Source organism: Juglans regia, chromosome 13 (assembly GCF_001411555.2).
Source record: "Juglans regia cultivar Chandler chromosome 13, Walnut 2.0, whole genome shotgun sequence".
In the NCBI taxonomy this organism is placed as follows: Eukaryota; Viridiplantae; Streptophyta; class Magnoliopsida; order Fagales; family Juglandaceae; genus Juglans; species Juglans regia.
The window spans coordinates 9,428,715-9,448,258 of NC_049913.1; the positions used below are offsets into that span (position 1 = coordinate 9,428,715).

The 19,544-nt window shown below is 35.9% G+C and overlaps 3 protein-coding genes across 7 annotated transcripts; 1 reads left to right on the forward strand and 2 right to left on the reverse strand.

Moving 5' to 3' along the window:
- Positions 1–384: 384 nt before the first annotated feature.
- On the forward strand, positions 385–3,332 carry LOC109019778 (OVARIAN TUMOR DOMAIN-containing deubiquitinating enzyme 4-like). Of its 3 annotated transcripts, none has more exons than XM_019002155.2 (7): positions 385–507; positions 745–811; positions 1,478–1,599; positions 1,966–2,006; positions 2,263–2,361; positions 2,562–2,726; positions 3,107–3,332. In XM_019002155.2, exons 2-7 carry the CDS (start codon positions 796–798, stop codon positions 3,120–3,122), a joined length of 459 nt encoding a protein of 152 aa, XP_018857700.1. In that variant the 5' UTR covers positions 385–507; positions 745–795; the 3' UTR covers positions 3,123–3,332. The 3 variants fall into 3 exon arrangements, with proteins under 3 accessions (XP_018857700.1, XP_018857692.1, XP_018857706.1); XM_019002161.1 differs by having other exon boundaries at positions 485–596; XM_019002147.2 differs by lacking the exon at positions 745–811 and having other exon boundaries at positions 387–507.
- A 136-nt stretch (positions 3,333–3,468) lies between these two features.
- Positions 3,469–5,931, reverse strand: LOC109019763 (UPF0481 protein At3g47200-like). The gene is made up of 2 exons (XM_019002129.2): positions 5,739–5,931; positions 3,469–4,956 (listed from the first exon to the last, which is right to left on the reverse strand). Exon 2 carries the CDS (start codon positions 4,920–4,922, stop codon positions 3,627–3,629), a length of 1,296 nt encoding a protein of 431 aa, XP_018857674.2. The 5' UTR covers positions 4,923–4,956; positions 5,739–5,931; the 3' UTR covers positions 3,469–3,626.
- Positions 5,932–10,780: 4,849 nt separating this feature from the next.
- On the reverse strand, positions 10,781–19,183 carry LOC109019749. 3 transcript variants are annotated; one of them, XR_004798017.1, is made up of 10 exons: positions 18,851–19,183; positions 17,414–18,163; positions 15,186–16,042; positions 14,607–14,892; positions 14,296–14,502; positions 13,294–13,467; positions 12,206–12,403; positions 12,002–12,115; positions 11,146–11,736; positions 10,781–11,028 (listed from the first exon to the last, which is right to left on the reverse strand). XR_004798017.1 is itself a non-coding variant. In XM_019002122.2 (9 exons), the coding sequence occupies exons 2-9, from the start codon at positions 18,107–18,109 to the stop codon at positions 11,314–11,316; spliced, it is 2,955 nt and encodes a 984-aa protein (XP_018857667.2). In that variant the 5' UTR covers positions 18,110–18,163; positions 18,896–19,183; the 3' UTR covers positions 10,781–11,313. The 3 variants fall into 3 exon arrangements, 2 of the variants coding, with proteins under 2 accessions (XP_018857667.2, XP_018857658.2); XM_019002122.2 differs by having other exon boundaries at positions 10,781–11,736; positions 18,896–19,183; XM_019002113.2 differs by having other exon boundaries at positions 10,781–11,736.
- Positions 19,184–19,544: the final 361 nt, after the last annotated feature.

Consider the following 19,544-nt stretch of genomic DNA (forward strand, 5'->3'; position numbering starts at 1 on the left):
AGGAAAAGTGGACATCTTATCTTATCAATTGACAAGAATTCGTGAATTTAATGAACTATATATTCGAACACTAAATGATCATTTATATAACTTTTATTGGGGAATTCATCACAATTTAAAACATCCAATGGATCAAATTATAAAAGGCAAACAAATTAGCATTTACGAACATATACAAAGATATATGAATCCTCGTACAAAATTCAATATATAAATAATATTTATTTGATGCATATGGAAATAATTATTCCACCCAAAATGTCCAACCCAAGCTTCTCTGTCAAAAGAATGGAATTCGATTCTTCGATGGTAGCTTTGGGACCACAACCCCGAAAGCTATGGACGGGTGGCACTCCTAACACCCCTAGAATGACCAAGTCACTCTCACTCACTGCTAACTTTGCAGCTTCACATCATTTTACAAGGGCTCGTGCTTATTCTTCTGATTGGGCATGGTTTTCTCCTTATCATATGCCCGAAAGGAGCCGAAACCAGAAACTTCTCTTGGTAACGACCCACCTGTATTTCTAATGATTTGTGTGTGTTGTCTGTTCCTGTTTCGTGTTCGTGATCTTATGTTAAAACCCTTCGCTTAGGTAAGAATGAGACAAGAAACAAAAGGAGTTTAAACTACTTGGTGGACAAGTAGTTTCTGTGCTTTTCTTCTTACGGTTGGCTTTGTTTTGATGCTTTCCGTGCAAGTTCAAGTTTTGTTATTAGTTAATGATCTTGTTTTCTGGTTAGGGAGTTGTGATTTCTTTTTTTGACGTTTGAGAAGTTGTTGTGATCATTACCATGGATTATGGCCTAGGTTTGTTTCTCTCTCTCTCTCTCTCTCTTCAAATTTTTCCTTTCTTAATTGCAAGACTCTCAGCAAATGTGTTCGTAATTAATGATTCTCCTTTTAGTTCCGAAGAGAATTATCTTTTTGCAACAATTCTGCAGTTCTTTAGAATTATAGGAAATAAATTTTTTGTTATTTCCTTTTGTTATGTACTTTTGGAGATTCATATTATTGGTACTTGGATATGATGCCTATAACTCGGTAGTCATACTACACTCTCTTTTTTTATGAGCTGCCTCACTCATTTGCCATACTAATTTTTCTTATTTCATTTTGTATTGAAACAAGTGAGCATTAATTAATTGTAACTTGTCAAAAAAAAAAAAAAAATTGTAATCTTCATTGAGGTGCTAAGAACATGGTGAAAGTGTAAATCATGGAAAATGAATGCAATTGCATAGATTGGGTATGCAGTTGCCAACTCAAAATAACAAGACATGCGTTGTTAGCGTAGGATTTGAAAGGTGGCATCTCAATAAGCATGAATCCTCCCTTTTCTTCATTTGCTAGACTTATCAATGGAATGGAATCAATTTGTTTGCACTGCAAACGTTGAATCAATGTTAGCTAGCTGTGAAATTTATTGCTTGATTTCAAGAATATATTAACATGTTATGTGTTTGATTGGTCAAGGCATACCTGGAGATGGAAGATGTTTGTTCCGGTCTGTAGTTCATGGTGCTTGCCTGAGAGCAGGGAAGCCAACTTCAAGTGATAGCCGTCAGAAAGAACTTGCAGATGAGCTCAGAGCTAAAGTACAAAATAAACTCAAGTTTTTCCTAATTTCACTAGGAGACTGATGCTTTATATGCATGTTTCGACTTTTACTGCTTTTGCTTCATTGTTGAACTGTTTAATATGGTGTCTGAGCAACATCTATTTCACATAAAAACTACATTAAACTTGGTCGAATTGTTCCAATCACCAAGCATATCTTTTGGACAGAGACTGCTTGCAAACCAGCAAGCCCAGTTTTGAAGAGAGCGGGAGCTAAAATTAGATTCCTTTTTTTTTTCTCTGCTTTTAGTACCTTTCTGCGTTTCCTTCCTAATCACTTTCTTCGGTGCTCATGCCCCAAATCAAGTTTTTATGTGACTTATAACATCAAATGGTTTGGACAGGTTGCAGATGAGTTCATTAAGAGGAGAGCAGAAACCGAATGGTAAGTTTTCTTGAGAACACTTGGTGGGATTACACTGTTGTTTCATTTTCAATTGGCCCCAAAATACAGTAGGGAGATTTGACAGTGGACTGCCCTTTTGTTTTAAGAAGAGGACCCCCATGTTTATACCATACTATTATAATTGGAAACTTTTACATTATGGAATCCACCAAACCTGATGATTTACTTCCTGTTGTAGCAATTGAAATAAACTTCAACCCTCATGCAAGTTTTCAAGTCTTCAATTCACTGGCAGGTTTCTTGAAGGTGATTTTGACAACTATGTTGGAGAGATGCGACAGCCACACATTTGGGGAGGAGAGCCTGAGTTGCTGATGGCCTCCCATGTCCTACAGTAAGTCCTTTTTCTCATCTCTAAAACTCTTCCTCAATTATATAGTTCGCTCATGCTTGCTTGCTGCTTACTAAAATTCCAATAACTAGAGTGTGGCCAGGGGTGTTCTCATAGAGGCCGGTAGAAATGATCTGTACCAGATTGACCATTGTTTATGGCTTTTTGGCATTACATTATCATATAAAATTTTCCATTTGTAGGATGCCAATCACTGTTTACATGAAGGACAAGAAATCTGGTATCCTCATAATCATAGCTGAGTATGGTCAGGAGTATGGCAAGGATAACCCTATCCGTGTTCTTTATCATGGATATGGACACTATGATGCATTGCGCAGCCCAATTGGTGGCGCAGAATCCAAGTGGTGAGATCTCTTGCCTTCATGTTAATTATTTTTCACAGCTTAACTGCATGCATTGGAAATATTTACATGATTCCAGTTTTGTGGTTTCTTTCTAGCCTGCAGATATGAATTATTTTTAAAGCTAGTTTGAGATCACTGTTAAAGTCGCCTCGATAACATGGATATTATATTGTTTTTGATACTCATGGATTGTCTTGTATCTGTCGTTCATCTCTACTCCATTTCACCAGGTTGATTAATGTATACATGTCTCATATATAGGGTCTTTTACAGGGGATTTATGATTTAATTTATGCAACACTTTATTATAAGTACAGATAGAGCATATGGATTAAATAGTAGTGATGAATCTCATGAGTTTTCTTGTGGGGTATTGGCAGGTACAAGAAAAAATAAAGGGATATGGAAGTAGAATATGGGATCATCTTAGGAATCTTGAAGTGTACCTTGTGGTGTTTGCAAAATGCTAAAAGAGAACGGTTCTCTATTTGATGTTGGAAACAGTATCATTCTTAATGGATTTAAAATCATCTCCAATAAAACTCTGAACTTTGTTCTGCAAATTAAATTGCAAACATGCCGCTGTTTCCAGGTGTGGATAATGAATTCGTCATGGCCACCAGTGCATTCTTTTTTTTTTTTTTGTTCAATTTGGTAGGGACCATGAAATTCTGTTGAATTGGAGGACGGTCTATTATTTATGATCACAGTAACAATGACCTAATTAGGATGGTTTTCAAGATATGATCCTTCAAAGTATTAATAATTCACCGGATAAAGCATAAATCATTTAACAAATGGAACATCATCGCACCAACTAGGAGAAAAAGCAATACAAAATTCAATCCTTTGGAATGTTGTACTTTGTACAGAAAAATAATTACTAGGATAAGGGCCAGATTAATAAGAGAGAATGGTAAACAAAGTCTGTGTAAAGGTGAAAATAAGTATGAAAATTGCAGCTATGAATGAAGAAATCGACCATGGATTCCTGAAATAATCACGCATCAAGGTTGCTCTCCATCTAGGCCATCGAGATCTATAATACTCGTTAATATTACGAGCTATCCCACCATAATAGAATTCGGAGATGAGTGTGTCATTGTACAGCCTGTTGAAGAGAAGGGAAATGTCTTCTGTGCTCAAGGCATGCACAACAATATCTTCATCACAGAGCAAGTCCGCATCCTTGCTGGTGTTGATGAGGCAGTCCAAGAATACTGCATAAGACGTGAATTGATCCATGCAATGGCGGTCACACTGCTCATATGCTATAAGATTTCTGAACAAAGATTCCGAATTCCCCCGGATTTTAATGGGAGGGATTTCAAATGATCCCTTACTGAACTTGATGTTCAAGATGTCATCAGGAGTTCCCTTCTTGAATTTGACTCCAGCCTGCAAGAGATCCATCACTGGAGGAAACAACTCCAAGTTTTTGTTTTGAGGAATTCTTCCCCCGGATGAGGAAAGCAAGCAACTGTGCAGCAAGTCAAGAATATGCTTGACTTCACGGCCATTTGATCTGTATTCGGCTGGCACTGTCATCAGCATCATCGTCTCGAAGAACTTGAGAACAAGTTTGACTAGAAAATCGGGTTCCTGTTCGCTGGTAGATGCTGTTAGCTCATATAAACGATGGAGAACGAACCACGGAATTTGGTTCTCCATCAAAATCAAGTCATGATAAAGGTTTTCAAACATCCAGGACGTGTTAAATATAGGATCATCTCTGTGTCTTGGGGCTATGTATGCATCTTTCCGAAAGAGCTCAAGGAGAAAGCAGCCATCAACAACTAAAATCCCAATGAACTTTTCCTCGTTGAGCTTGAATGGATTTGCATAACAATCACGTGCACGCCTCTGCAACTCTCTGATGCTCTCAACAATGTGCTCCAAAGCTTCATCTGGAGGCAGTGGAAACCTTTTGAGGAGGGAACCCAGATACCACATTTTTATTTTCTCCATGGGAGCTAGTCTTTTAGTGCCACGGTGATAGGGACCGATTGAGACTATGTTAGGATCATAAACATTCTCATTACGCCGACGAAGTTTCTGAGGGACTCTGAAAATGCTGCTCACTAGCAAGGAAGGTGAGTTATCTCGCAGCTTTTCACTGATGGATGAGGCTAACATTCTATTTAAGTCGGACATTTCAATTGAAACCTGCGCAGTTCTATCTGTCTCTCCCATCATATTCTCTCAAGCAACTTTCCAAACCCACCAAAAGCTATCAGGAGAGCAAGAAAGCAAATTACAAAATAAACATCAATAATCTTAATTGTCCAGTTATATGCTACCAGAAAACCACAATATTTAATTCAAACTTGGGACAAGTTTATTATTCCCAGCAAGAAGAAGGGAGCGTTGTGATAGGTTGCCACTATTGTGTAACGAGAAATATTTTAGTCACAAATAGATTATACAAAAATAATCTCACAAACTGACGTGACTTTATATGATTTGTCAGATTGTAAAGTTACTTTTATTATAAATTAGATCTAACAGATCACATGAAACCACGTCAGTTTGTAAGATTACTTATTTGCTTTTGTGTAATGATCTCTTTGTGTGACTATAGCAGCCCTTGTGTTTGGAACAAATTGAGTCTTTGGAGGTTGCCACTATTGCTTGTACATATGTTGTGATAGAGCAAAGAAATCAATGACAGAATCTGGCAATAGCTTGCTACCCAGTAATTGCATCACAAACTTGCCTCCTCAAAGAGATCAAGAGTAAGGAGAGAAGGAGATCAGGTGAAGTTCATTTATCAAAGATAAAAGGAAATTGCATATCACCATTAATTTCAATATTCCAACCAGAGCAAAGCTAAGAAATAATTGAAAGAAAAGATGGCCGGGCACTGACTGGAAGAAAGAAATAATTTCTAACAGATTAAATACATGCGGTACTGCTGCCATTGAAGGTTCAGGAAAAGATGACTTTGGTTGCTTAAAACTAGAAAATAAAAAAATAAATTTTGAATAAGAGGTTATAAAGAGCCTAGCCTACCTCGATCATCAATTGTGCAGCAGCTGGCTGAAAGAATAATCTCCCTTGCTGTAAGTGCAAATTATCAACAACTGATCCTGCAACTTCAGATTTTGGCAGCCATTAAATTAAGCCGTACGTATGTGAAGGATAGGAGTGCATACTGCAATATTGTAGGTCATAACACATGAGATTAATTACGTCTAACTTCTCTCCTGTCTTTATATAGACTTATCTCTCTCTCTCTCTCTCTTTTTGAAATATTATATAAACTTAATTATGTTGTGTCACGAGAATTACTTTGCGTAATTAAACAACTTTTTTAATTTATAGATAATATTTACGCAATGACCAATTCTCATCAACTGGTATGTTCTCGATTATTTTAAAGATTAATGTTGGATACAGTTTAGAGTATGCAAGTCACACATTTCATTTAAAATAATTAATATCGTATATCATTAAAAAATTAATTTTTCATATGACCCTTAGATTTATCCACATTTTTTTTAAATGCACATGATAACTTACACATTGCAGAAGCGCATAAATTATATATTTTCTTACCATAACCTAAAGAAAATAAAATAAAATAACCTAAAGAATGACAGTTCTGACAAATGATTAACTAGCTAGATAGTTCTTAATTACCACAATTTTTTTATAGAAATACAAAGTTCTGGAATAAGAAGAAATTAGAAGAAATTCAGATAGTGTACATGTAATTAATTTATAGCACAGGCCAGTTAGGTATGTTTTCAGTCAAAATTAGCAAGTTTAGACAGTTTATTACCGTTAAGAAATTTAATGGCAGTTAATGATTATTGGATAGATTTTGATTGTTTGAAAATAAGCAGTTAATGAGAGTAAGTTAAGGCTTATGACTGTTAATTAATAAAAAAGAATTAAATCTGACAACTAAATTGCAGTCATATATATACGAATGTCATACTGTCAATTAATCTTCACCGTTTACTCATTTGTAACAACTATTTCATTTGAGTACCGTTCATGATAAATCTCAACCAAATAATCTTTGACTAAAGTTATCCCCATCCAGCGTTTGGGTAGTGAGAATTGTTGAGAAGTTGTGAATATTAGTAAAAAAAAGTAATAATAGAATATTATATAATAGTGAAGTAATGAATAATAGTAAAAAATAGGTAAAAAGTAATAAAATAATAAATAGTAGTGAAGTATTCTGAGAATACTTAAAAATATTCAGGTATGCAGGCTATCCCAACTCTATAGACATGGAAAATTATTAGACCTATAAAAATTTCTCTAAAAATAAATTTATAAATTGATGACTCAATATGATAAGTTAAAATTATTTTATAAAAATAAATTTTACAATCTGATATATCACATTGAATCATATTAATATATAAGTTTTCTTTCATAAAAATTATGCGCAGGATAAGTATTTCTCATAAACATGCGCACATTTGCATGTACATATACACCAAAATATAAACCTAAAGACTAACTTTAGAACATGCAAATAGTATATAGAGTAATTAAAAATATTAACAAATCTTTAGGCCTAGTTTGGATAGTATTGAAACCATCTCAACTTATAATTTGATCATCTCATCTCATTTAATTATTACAAAATTTTTAAACTTTTAAATAAAATACAATACACAATTCAATATTTTCAAATCTTAAAATAAAAATAATATTAAATAATATTTTATTTAACTTTTAATTTTTATCTCATCTTATCTTAATTTATTGTACAAACCTGGCCTAAGTTGTCGCGTGTAACTTCTTATAGATTTTATTAACAATAGTGTTACAGGTACACGTCCATGCGTACCATTTGCGGAATCGGCTCAGCCGATATTATTTAATTAAAAAAAACAACAACAACAAAACTCGATTTCAGGATTTCAGACAAATCAAAATCCTCTCTAGCGCCAAAATCGTTTTCCATCCGCCATTACCATTTTTGCATCCACGAGTGTCGTTGAACCAACCGCATCGTGGTGTTGAAATCATCGTCGAACGAACCACGACGAAAGTGAAATCGCCGTCGTCCATCGTCGCGTAGAACCCATCCTAGAAGAAACATCATTACATTGCGAACGCTGTGCCGTCGAACCGAACCCTCATCTGCGCAGATAGATCAGATTTCTGTGTTAGAGAGTGACGTCCAATAGTGCTACAGGTTCACGCCGTGGGGTACCGTTTGCCGTCGTGGGTATGAAAACTGGTTTATGCCTTTGTTTTATAAAGGTTTTGGTTCTATTTGCCTCTGTTTTATGCGAAGGGTAATGTATAATTTGATCTAATATTCTTGATGCTATCATTAAGAACTTGAAGTGTAATGTATTTTCTTGAAGTAATATTCCTGATAGTAAACTTAAGAAGTTGAGGTTTACCTCAGTTTTGTGTTATAGAAAAGCCACTGAATGTGATTTGTGCCCTTTGTAACTCCAATACAGGTCCTTCAGTGGTGGCCTCCTCGTGGTGAAACCCTTGTGGAGTTTGGATTCTGTTGTTGCAAACAAACTTTAGAGTTGTAAGTTTATGCATTTTTTGTTTGGTTACCTGATTTCACAATCACTTTTATTTGTGAAGGTAAGCACGTACAAGCTTGTCCTATTGTGTATAGGGTTTCCAGTTATTCAAAATGTGTATATACCATTTGGTTAATTTGGGAACATCGAAATCATGGGTTGAAGAAACAATACCAATAGGAGATTCGGTTTAGGGCATGTGAACAAGAAGATGACAAAAATCCAGTACCTCCCTTCGTGTTTTGTCTTCCTGCACGTCCGTGGGGCAGCTTGTTGGTGGTGAAGAAGATGACCTCCCTGTGTGAATCATCTTTAGGTTGCTTGGGAAGGTTGTTGTGTTCTGTGCGGGGTTCCATGGCCGTGCAGGTTGCTGGATTTCGAGTTTCTTCGAAACAGAGTATATACCGTCACGAGGGTGCAAAGTTCATGAGGAGCTGAGTTTTAGGAACTGAGAAGATAGCTCATGTTTCAAGAAGCGAGGAGGCAAAACGAGTGTGTGATACGCACCGTTTCAATAAGCTGACGTGGAATCACGAGTACGCGGTGGGTACCCCCTCCTGGGTGCAAACAGCATTTTTGTTTTATTAATTGCTTCAACAAAGGAGTCAGCTGATCTAACATGTTGCGGGTTAAGTTAAGGTGGTCGATTTGCATGTAACCGCTAACACGGTTTTGTCCTTTTCCTTTGACAAAATTACAGAGTGAAATCTTGTTTCGCATGATCATCATATGATTGAAAAGATCAAAAGCTCAGTCGTCACAAGGAACTCCTGCTATATATGCGTTTTAAAATATGTAAGGCTTTTCATCACTCATGACACAGAAACAAAGAGGACATGATGATCGTGTGGATCATTTGCAACTAATATTATAGATCATATATTTTAATTTCACCACGTCATCTCCAAACGAAATTGAACCAAATCCATGAAGAGGAGTACAGATAAGTAATTATGGAAAAAAAAAAAAAAAATAGGTCAAGTGTCTTGTCACCACGCAGCATGACAACGAAACTGAACCTAATCCACGAAGAAAATAGACAACTGAATGGAAAAATAAGGAGAGGTGTCACAACAAATTTGTCTCTTTAGTGGAATAATGGCTAATACTCATGATCATCGATCATTACGAGATCGCAGCTTAGATATATAATATATATAAATTTCACTCTAAAATTGGCTTAAAGCTCTTAAGGTGATTTGAACGCAATATATTATCAATCACTCGTGTCTGTGTTTGTAGATATATCTTGGCACCATGCATGCATCGTAGAAGATCAGAAATCGAGAGGTGGCAATCATGTCGTTCACGTTTTGTTTATGTTTTTAGTACGTACTCTGTGCTCTTACGGAATCAGGATCCATCAACAACGTATGTATATATATATATATATATATATATATATATATATATACATACATGATCAAGAAGAGAAGATATTGCGTAAAATTTTTTATAGCATGCGTAAATTATATTTAGCGTACAGACAAGCATGCAGATCATGTAGAGAGACGTGGATACACGTATATGAACCAAACTTGACTTTTCAGGCACCATCTGATCTCTATATATATAATATAATCATGTCATTGAACCCAATTAATCTATGAGTTTTTGGGTAGGACTCATTCTATTCATAAGCTAAGAGTGTTGGCTACACATTCATTACTGAGGTAGCAAGATTTGATTTGTAATTAGAAAAATTAAAAAATTTAAATTTTGCGAATCAAATCGTAATACATCAATGATATAGATAGTGTATTCTTACACCAACTTATGAATAGAATGAATTATTGAATATTCTTTGATTTAGCCTCGTTTTTTTCACAACTCATTTCATTTCATCTCATTCCATCTAATTATTATAAATTTTTACACAAAATAAAATAAACAATTCTATTTTTTCAAATTCTAAAATAAAAATAATATTAAAAATATATATTCTAACAATATTTTATTTAATTTCTAATTTTAATTTCAACTCATCTTATTTTATCTTTAAAAAAAAATGAGATATTTTAAAAAAAAAACAAAAACAAAAAACAAACAAGGGCATTAATTGCCTTTTTACCTCATTAATTAGAACTGTTATTCAGAAATGTGATAGGCCCATCAGTTTAAATGAAGAGAAATAAAAAATATCAGTTTACATCCTCAACACACCGTGTTGAGTTGAAGGAAAAAAAAAAAATCTTAAAGGTGTGCTGCAACTTCCGATTGATGCCCAGCATTACCCTTAAATGAATAATTATTAAAATAGTATGTCACTACAAGTGATCCAAACTCGAGCAGTTAATGGCTAACTAATTATAACCATGCACCGGAGTTTGCAAAATCTATATAATAATATATGAAAAACTAAAAATAAAAAAAAAAGCATAAAAAACCCAAGAGTTATTGATGAATTCGTCGTTAGAAGAATATAGAAAAAATTAGATATAATATCGAATTTTATTGAAGAATTAATAATTAAACAACTGAATAATATAATATTTTAAACAACTGAATAATATTATTTTTTAATGGAATCGTCCCCTATCATGATTTGCTCCCCAAATATTTGACTCCTACCTACCTGAGCTGCTATAGCATTTGTTGGCGATGCACGGAAATCTGACTTGAAATAGGATATTATACGAAGGCTTGTCGATGCCATCAGTTTGCCCGCCTCCTTAACCATACTCCGCCTTAATAAGTCGTTACCGTAAGGAATTGCATGCATTGAACGTTGCGAGTGCGATTTTACTCGGGTTACCGGTTAAAGCCATAACAAGCTCTCGAGTCGTCTTTATAGCCAAATTCCGAAGATACAGGATGGAGGTGGTGATTAATAAAAATGAGAAATTGAACAAATGTAACTATAGTTGAAAAGAACTTGAACAGGAAATATCATGAAAGTTCACCTTTAGTTATTGTGTTGCAGGCTGCAGCTGATCAAAACATCTCTGTTAAGTGCTAATCATCAACTAATATGCATCATGATTCTGGCAACGATCAAATTAAGATTTCGAGGATAAGCCAGCTATATCTCCTAACGTTACCTCACCTTCTCTTCAATTTTAGTACAAATTTTATGTCCCAGATTCACTATTTAGCCAAAAGCACTCTCTATCTTTATATGCATACATACATACATCTGTGAGAGAAATAAATGAAACATTGCTATTCGCCATCTGATCTCCATACCTCCCGCAGAAGTTTGTATCTGACAACCTTTCGACCTCCACCTCTCTTGGCATCAGGTTGGGTTTTTCCAAAGTAGGAGAAACCCGGAAGTTGTCTAAGACAATTGAAGTCATGGGTGAATCCAACTCATCAAGTTCATCATCACTAGTATATGATTTTCGAAGCACTGATGAGCCACTTGTCATAGATTGATTTCCAATTTCTCCTATGATGCTTATTAGTGAAGCTGCTGTAGGTGGTTGATAGACTGTAGGAGTTGCAGTGCATGGAAAGCTTGTGATGGAAAATTCATCGGCCTCAAGGTGGTCCTAAATCAAAGATAAAGCCGAACAGAAAAAGGAATATCAAGGCTAATTCAGTGAGTTTTATGGAAAATGATGTTAGTTAGATTCTACATCAGATGAAAATTATTATTCACTCTCTGTTTTTTTTTTACCAGTAAAGGAATCATTGCAAATCAACAAATCGTATAACAACCATGAGGGGAAGCAAATGAAACCTTTGTAATCTTAACAAGCATGTGGGAAGCAAAATTTTACAGAGAATATAAGCCGATGCTTGGTATGGACTAACCTCAGAATCCAGGGCCTTAAGAACAGCCAGTGGAATTGGGTCTGGGCAAAACTCATCGGGGACAAAATTAATAAGAACCCTCTTGATTAATGACCCACCAAATTTGGGGCAGACCTACAAACATTAACTTTTAAACAGTGATGCAAAGCAAAAGAACAGGAAGAGGGAAAATCAATCGAAAGCATTAAAGTTACAAGATTTTACCTCTTTTCTTGTGGACCTATCAGCAAGAATTTCAAAAGGAAGCATCATGAGATCACTCAATGCATGAAGGAGATGGAAAGCCTTGAAGGGTGTCTCACATTCCAGTTTCTTGTCATCATCAAGTTCAACCCCATCTTCAGAGGCATTGTCATCATCAATTCCAAATAGATCTGTGAGCCATCTTGACCAGTTTCCTATCTGCAAGCACAAAGAAAGGAGAGCAAAGAACTTTAATCAAGAATTCCTTCACAATGATGGGACTTGAGACTATCATTTGCTTTCATACTTTCAGAGAAGTCCAAAGACAGAACAAGAAACTTCAAACAAATCCAGATGAGTTGTTATAACTCAACAGAATGCAGATTAAACTAACTCCCAACCGATGCTGAAAAGGAGCAAACTTTAAAGAAGAAATTTTTTGCTTGTACAAATTTGACAGAAGACCGCTGTTAAGATAATCAGACTTGTCCTCAAACTAAGGCTCCAAACAGTGTTATCAAACTGGACACATCTTGCATACTCTCGAGAAGCAAGGACCAGCAAATTAATCAATTTTGTAATTTACAACTTAAAGGGTTCTCTCTGGTGATGCTATGCGATGACTATTCATTTCTGATACCTAACATTCATCTACAGAAGTAACATGGACACAACTTCACAAAGATGGTATAAAGCATCCAAAAGATGTAATCATCAAGTCACGTCTATCAATTAATTAAGCTACTTATTTTTATTTCTTTGGCCAATGAACTTAGTCGATTCTTCGCCACCATATTCTGACAAGTGAAAATTAGTGTGCAAGATATAATGTCATTAAGCATTGTATTTCTCAGGGCCCACAAAAAGTCGAGAAAAATACAAACACCCCCCAGGGTAGTTGATTTTGAATAATATACTGCCGACTGATCAAAAGGGTGTAAATTTTGTGATATGGAGACGAAAGTAGTAAACAAAATATTCAAGAATGTCACTAAAGAGGATTAGAACAGTAACTCCTGGGAGATGAAATGAGAAGGCGAGTAAATAATGAAAATGGTTGATTGATAATGATATAAAATTGGCCTGCTGAGAAAAAAGGGAGAACTCACAGCATTTTTTAGCTGGGCACCAGACCCAAAGCTTGATTTTCCAGCAGGAACAGGCAGAACTTTTGAATCACTAATGGGATCAGAAACAGGATCTGTTGGAATCTCTTCAGCTGATTCGCGAAGAATAGCATTGAACATTGCCACGTCTAATCTACCCACCAACTGCTCCATTACCTACAAATACAACACAAAAGCACAAGTTTTCTATCCGACTGCATTCCAGAATGCTAACAATTATACAAATCTCAAACACAAAAACATGTTAACAAATTTCAGAAAACATGAAGTACAGGATTTGCCTCCTTTTGAGGCACTTGATCTAGCCAGGTATTTATAATATGGGACATGACCTTGTAGTTATATAAGTAAAACACTACACATCCGTAGGTGTAAGTTACAAGAAAAAACAATATGGGCTGCTGAGGTGATTTAGAGCAGGTAGCCATTCCAAAAACCCTAAAAATACATTTAAGGTTAGGTTCTTTTATTACTTACCTTCATTAGAAAACCTCAAATACAACTCAATCAAGCAAACTATGGCTAAGATTCTTAATTTGGATGGTCATAAGTACAAAAAGAATTCCATTGATGAGAGCTTGGAAACAACAACTATTCCACCAAACTAGAGTGCTGGTAACAGGCCACACATTGCATTTGCACCACAGTACAATAGAGCACCAACAATATAGATACCACAATACTCACACAGCAAATGACAGAACTACAGAGATTGCCATCAACATACCCTCCAATAGGTTGCTATTATCGTCAATGTATCAGGTCAAGCATACATCATTGATCATAATGAATTCATCAAATTTTTTATATGAATATATTTTTTTTATAAGTGGCTTGCTAGGAAATTTATCTCCCCATATTTGATTTTCAACTGTGACACAATTGGACAAAACACAACTTGAAGTTGTCATTCCGATTTACAAACCAGAAATCTCATACTTATGGCACATATTTGAGGTAGGAATTTTGAATGTGTTAATGTACCAATCTAGCCAGCACAGGCAAGCAGCCACACTGATGCCCTCCAGCTCGAAGAGGACAAAGTCTTTCACAAGCATCCTTGAAAGCTTTCTTCCAAAGATCTATTGAGAAGTTCACCTGCTCCTGATCACCTAAACCATATTTCCTTCCATGGGATTTCCTTAAGCCTGAGCCCTTGGCAGCAGAAGGTTGCATATGTGGAGTCAGAGTCTGAACACAGTCAAATAACAAAATAAATTAGTCATCAAATGTAAGTCAGAATCTTCTTTGTGAGAGAACTTAGAGCAGCAGAAGAAAAAGAGAGAGAATTGGACCTGCCACCACACAGACTCAATGATTCGGCTGAAGATCCATGCTTCAACGTTTTCCAATGCAACTATAAATGTTTGTGGGTCCTCCCAGTCATCAAAATATTCCTCCGTATTATTTTTCTGTTCCAGGTGAAGAGATGGCTCTTGGCAGTTTGGGGAGGACTTCTCACCCAACCCATTTCCATCACCACTACGGCTGGTGTTTGGTCCAGCGCAAAGTTGTAATTTATCAACTGCCTGGCTGACAATGGCTCTCAACAAAATTGAATTTGACAACCAGAAAGTCAACCTGTTTAAAGAAGGCAAAAATTAAAAAATTAAATTAAAAAAAATCTAGAATCTTGGAAGCCTGGAAGATTATGATTTCTCCTGAAGGTTTCCGAGTTGAATTAGGAACCCAAGCATGAGTAATATGTATCACTAAAATAACAGTCAAGCATCTTAGCTTCAGCTTAGTGGGGCTTCAGGTTTTGACAATTTGCAAAACAAGATTGACTTTGTCTATGATACACAGCCAAATTTTTATATGCAACATAATTTGCGCATGCTTTAAACATTCTATGAAAGGCGTTTTGTACATACCTCGGAACATCATTTCCACATGCTTTAGCAACTGGAACTAATCCCGAAACAGCAGTTCTAGCTGCACTTGCCCTGTTAGCTGGGGACCTTGCTTTACAAGCATGGAGATAGAACCTAGAAAGGCGCCGAGCTGGAGCATGGACCTTGGTTGCAGAACTCCCATGCTCCGCAACCACTGAATAAAGGGCAACCTCAACAGCAGCAGCTTCCCGCAACTCTTCCTCGAGCATTTCAATTTTAGATTCTAATTCGGCTTTTCCATCAGAGAAGCCACGTACTGTTGCTTCACTTTCATTAGGTGAATAGCTCGTGGCACTAACAGCTTCTGGAACATTAATGTTTACTCCCTGTTCCCTGAGCTGACTGGTGCTGAACATCCCATTGCTATTGGCAGAGTTGAAAGGGAACTCTTCCTCAATCATTTCAATTTTAGATTCTAACTTGACTTTTCCATCAGACAAGCTGCTCAATGTAGCTTCATTTTCATTAGTTGAATAACTTGAGGTACAAGCAGCTTCAGGAGCAATAATGTTGTCTCCCTGTTCCCTGAGCTGACTAGTGCTGATCATGACACTGCTATTGGCAGACTTCACTTGTTTTAGTTCATTAATTCTATTGACACTTTCCGCAAATCCAAGTGAATTCCTCCTTAATGAAAGAGTATCATTCCTGAATTTGACTTGATTTAGGGCAGAATGTTCTGATAATTTGCCAACTAGTTTTTCTTCTAGATTGTATGGCTCCACTTGTAAGCCATATTCTCCCTGTCCATTTTCCTGCAGCTCCTTTGTCTCTTCATCTTCCAAAATTCCAATATTAACCCTTTCTGTGCTATCCTTAGCTGATTCTGATTTGATCTGCGATTTAAAGACAAGTGACTGTTAAAGAACCCAAAACTGCACAAAGAAATCTGCTAGGAAAATATAAAGGCAACGAATCAGATCGTCCCTCTTCCAATATGAGCATAGTAGACAGGCAGGTCACAGCTACAGTTCGTTTAACTCACCCATTTGCAAGGTTCAGGACCATAATGTCTACACACTTCACTATGAGCCTTTTGTAAAATATATCCATTATTCATTCAAAATAAGAATAGATACATTGGTTGGAGTTATTAACTAGGTGGACAAAATCAATAAATAACTTCCAGATGGGTGGCTAGTATGGCTTAAGAATATACCATAAGCTAGAAAAACATACATTATTTTTTTTTATCATCTTATAAAGAACTTCAATAGAGTACAACTTGAATAAATTCATCAAGTTGGAACAGATATATACAATTACGTATTGACTTATGCATCCAACTAGCCATCCCATGTTGCCATACTGAATCCTCGAGCATCTTTGGACAGCCTCGAGCATCTTCACCCAATAAGACCATAATTACATGCAGGCATATGAAAATTTGATTTCAATGTTCTATTCCATGGAACTGGGCTCCAGACATTGGTTTTGATTACTAGCCCAATTCCAGTTTGACAGTTCACTTAGGTGCCGTTGGATAATGAGTTGAGATGAAAATTGAATAATATATTGTTAGAATATTATTTTTTAATATTATTATTGTTTTGGAATTTGAAAAAATTGAATTGTTTATTATATTTGGTATGAAATTTGAAAAAGTTGTAATTATGAGATGAAATAAGACACTTTCACTCTCCAAATAGGGCCTAGTTTGGAATTGATTTCAACAACCCCCAAACCACATCTTGGCATATACTCCTCAATGTTACAATTGGAGCCTCTTAGAATCATCATAAATGGTGAAAACTTCTTCTTTCTAAGCAATGTGAGACTCATTCACTACCCTCCCACACTAAATCCAGGTAATTATATTAGATTACACAAATATTATATCCAAGAATTATACAACATCCAGAATCTCGAATCACATAGAAATGAAATTCCTATTTCCAATTCAACTTCAAGCAACGAAGCAAAGCTAATATGTATTCCGAATGAAAGGAACAGAAATAAATCAATCCAAACAAAAAGGGGATATGATTTTTACAGAAATGATATTTACAATCGTGAAGTGAAGCACAGTATAATTTCTTTGAAAAAAATGTATAAATATGGGACCAACTTAGAAAAAAAATTAATTTTTTAATAGTACACCACGCTCTTTTTTAAAATAACTGCACGATGCTTGCATACTTTTAAAGGATTACTCTTTTTTTAATGCACTCGTTGAGAACGCATAAGAAAGCAATGATATTGTGCACCTGATTTCTTTTAGGCGGTGACCATCCTCTAGCCTCGAAAGCAAAAGAGGTGATGGTTTGTGATAAATGAGGTGAAAGATCATCATTATCATCGTCAGTAAATGAAGCCATCTCAGTTTCCTCAGCATTCCCTTCATTAGTAAGTTCCGAATACGATTCGCTTTTGTCCAGCGACACTTCCTTCAACAAGCTGCCCATTGGTGACGAGCTAGAGCTATCTTTATCAAGAGGTTGAATGTTCACGTAAAGAACTGGTAGCGTCGAGTGTTTGAAGCTCCGCTTGCAGTTCACCTGAGCACTAATGGTTATGGTTTCTTTGATAACTCCATAATCTGCAAGGTTTATCGTAGCCGTCGCCAAGAGTTGACCTTTGACCGCCTTCTCCCTTCGAGCATCATACACGTAAAACTCTAAGTTGTTCTTCAAAAAACTTTCACGGGTTGTGCCTTTTCTGGATACTTCCCTACATAAAGTAACCGGAAGCCTGAAAGACTCGCCGATTCCAATTCTTCCATCCCCAACACCACAAGTAAAGGACCCAGAGTTCTGATCACCATTTTCCCACTGAATCAACAGTGACCGAGAAGATTTCAAAGATTCTGATGGCGGCCATGGCTTCACCTCCTGTACATGGATAAAGTAATCAACCTGAACTGAAACACTTTTCCGACTCTTTGATCTCAGCCCAAGCACCATTGTGATTGAATATTGCCGATGGGCCCTTAGCTGGTACGATCAGTCACAATGCATCTATGTTTATGAAACCATAACACAATTAAACAAAATCAGAATCGCGAACTCTACAAGAACCATAAAACTGGCGGAGAAGTCCACCGATTTATTATATAAGGATTAAGGTGCCTATATAAAAAAGAAAGATCTTCGATTCTGAGAGTAAGAAAGAGAACGAAACAAATCTAAAACTTTCTAACAGTCTTGCTTGCGTACATATAACCCACTCCATTCATTCAACTACACTAAACATTATTTTATATGCCAGGAGAAGAGTCTCACAAATGATTAGTCAATGAAGAAAATATTATTAGAGTATACCGAACCAAAACAAAATAATAGCAGAGTAAACAATCATTTCTAAATGCATACGCTTCATAGTCTCTGGGATAGAGCAAAATAGCAAAAACAATTCCAACTCCTGTAGAAGCAGTTTTGTAACAGTTGGGAAGAGAAGAAAATGAAGATGAAGATGAAAAATTCTATCTAAAAAGTTCCAGTCGCAGTCAATACAATTACTTGAAAAAGAAGAGAAAAACAGAAAATCAGCATGACATTCAGAGCAATGAATCAAGGACGAAAGAGGAAAAAGACGGAAACGGTAATGCATAGTATGGCTGAAAAAAAGCAGCAGATCTAGATAAAAGAATCAAACACGAGTGGTAAGATTGTCGAAGCGGGTGTTATAAGGGAAAAGGCAATAACTACGAAAATGGAAGGTTGAGGACGCAGCTCTGAGAGCGAACGCACGTGCGGTAAAATTAAGTCCCGGAGCGGGAGCAAGAGAGAGCGACAGAGAGAATTGGCCGCGAATTCAGACTGATGAATGCAGAAGAGAACGCAGAGAGGTTGGGATTCTCTGTTGGTGCAGTGCTTGTCAGAGTTGAGCTCTCATTTTCTTTCGAGGTCGAGTGTGAAAAGCGTGCTTTAATGAATATAATATTTAGGTAAACTGAAAGGCCTAGAAAAAGGTGGGGAGGAAAGGAACGATAAAGAGAGGAGAGCATCGGTCTGGAGGAGCGAGGCCGAGGCAAAGACGTTATTGGGTTTTCGGCCTGAAAAATTCTATAATCATCTTCACAAACCATACAATATATATATATATTTTTTTTATTCTTATCAAAAAATGTGTAATATATAAATAATGAATAAAAAATTCAATAAATTTAAAAATAATAAAATCAAAAGAAAATTTTGAAAAAATAAAAATATATATAATTTATCATGTGTGAAATGATGAGTAACAAAATTAAATTAGCCTTTCTAGCCCATTTATCGAAAGTCAAAATAGATCTCTAATTCTATTCATTTTCTGATTTTTTTATCATAATAAATTATATTTACAGTCATAAAATAAAATGTACAAATGTCTCGTAATTATTTTTAAAAAAAATTAATA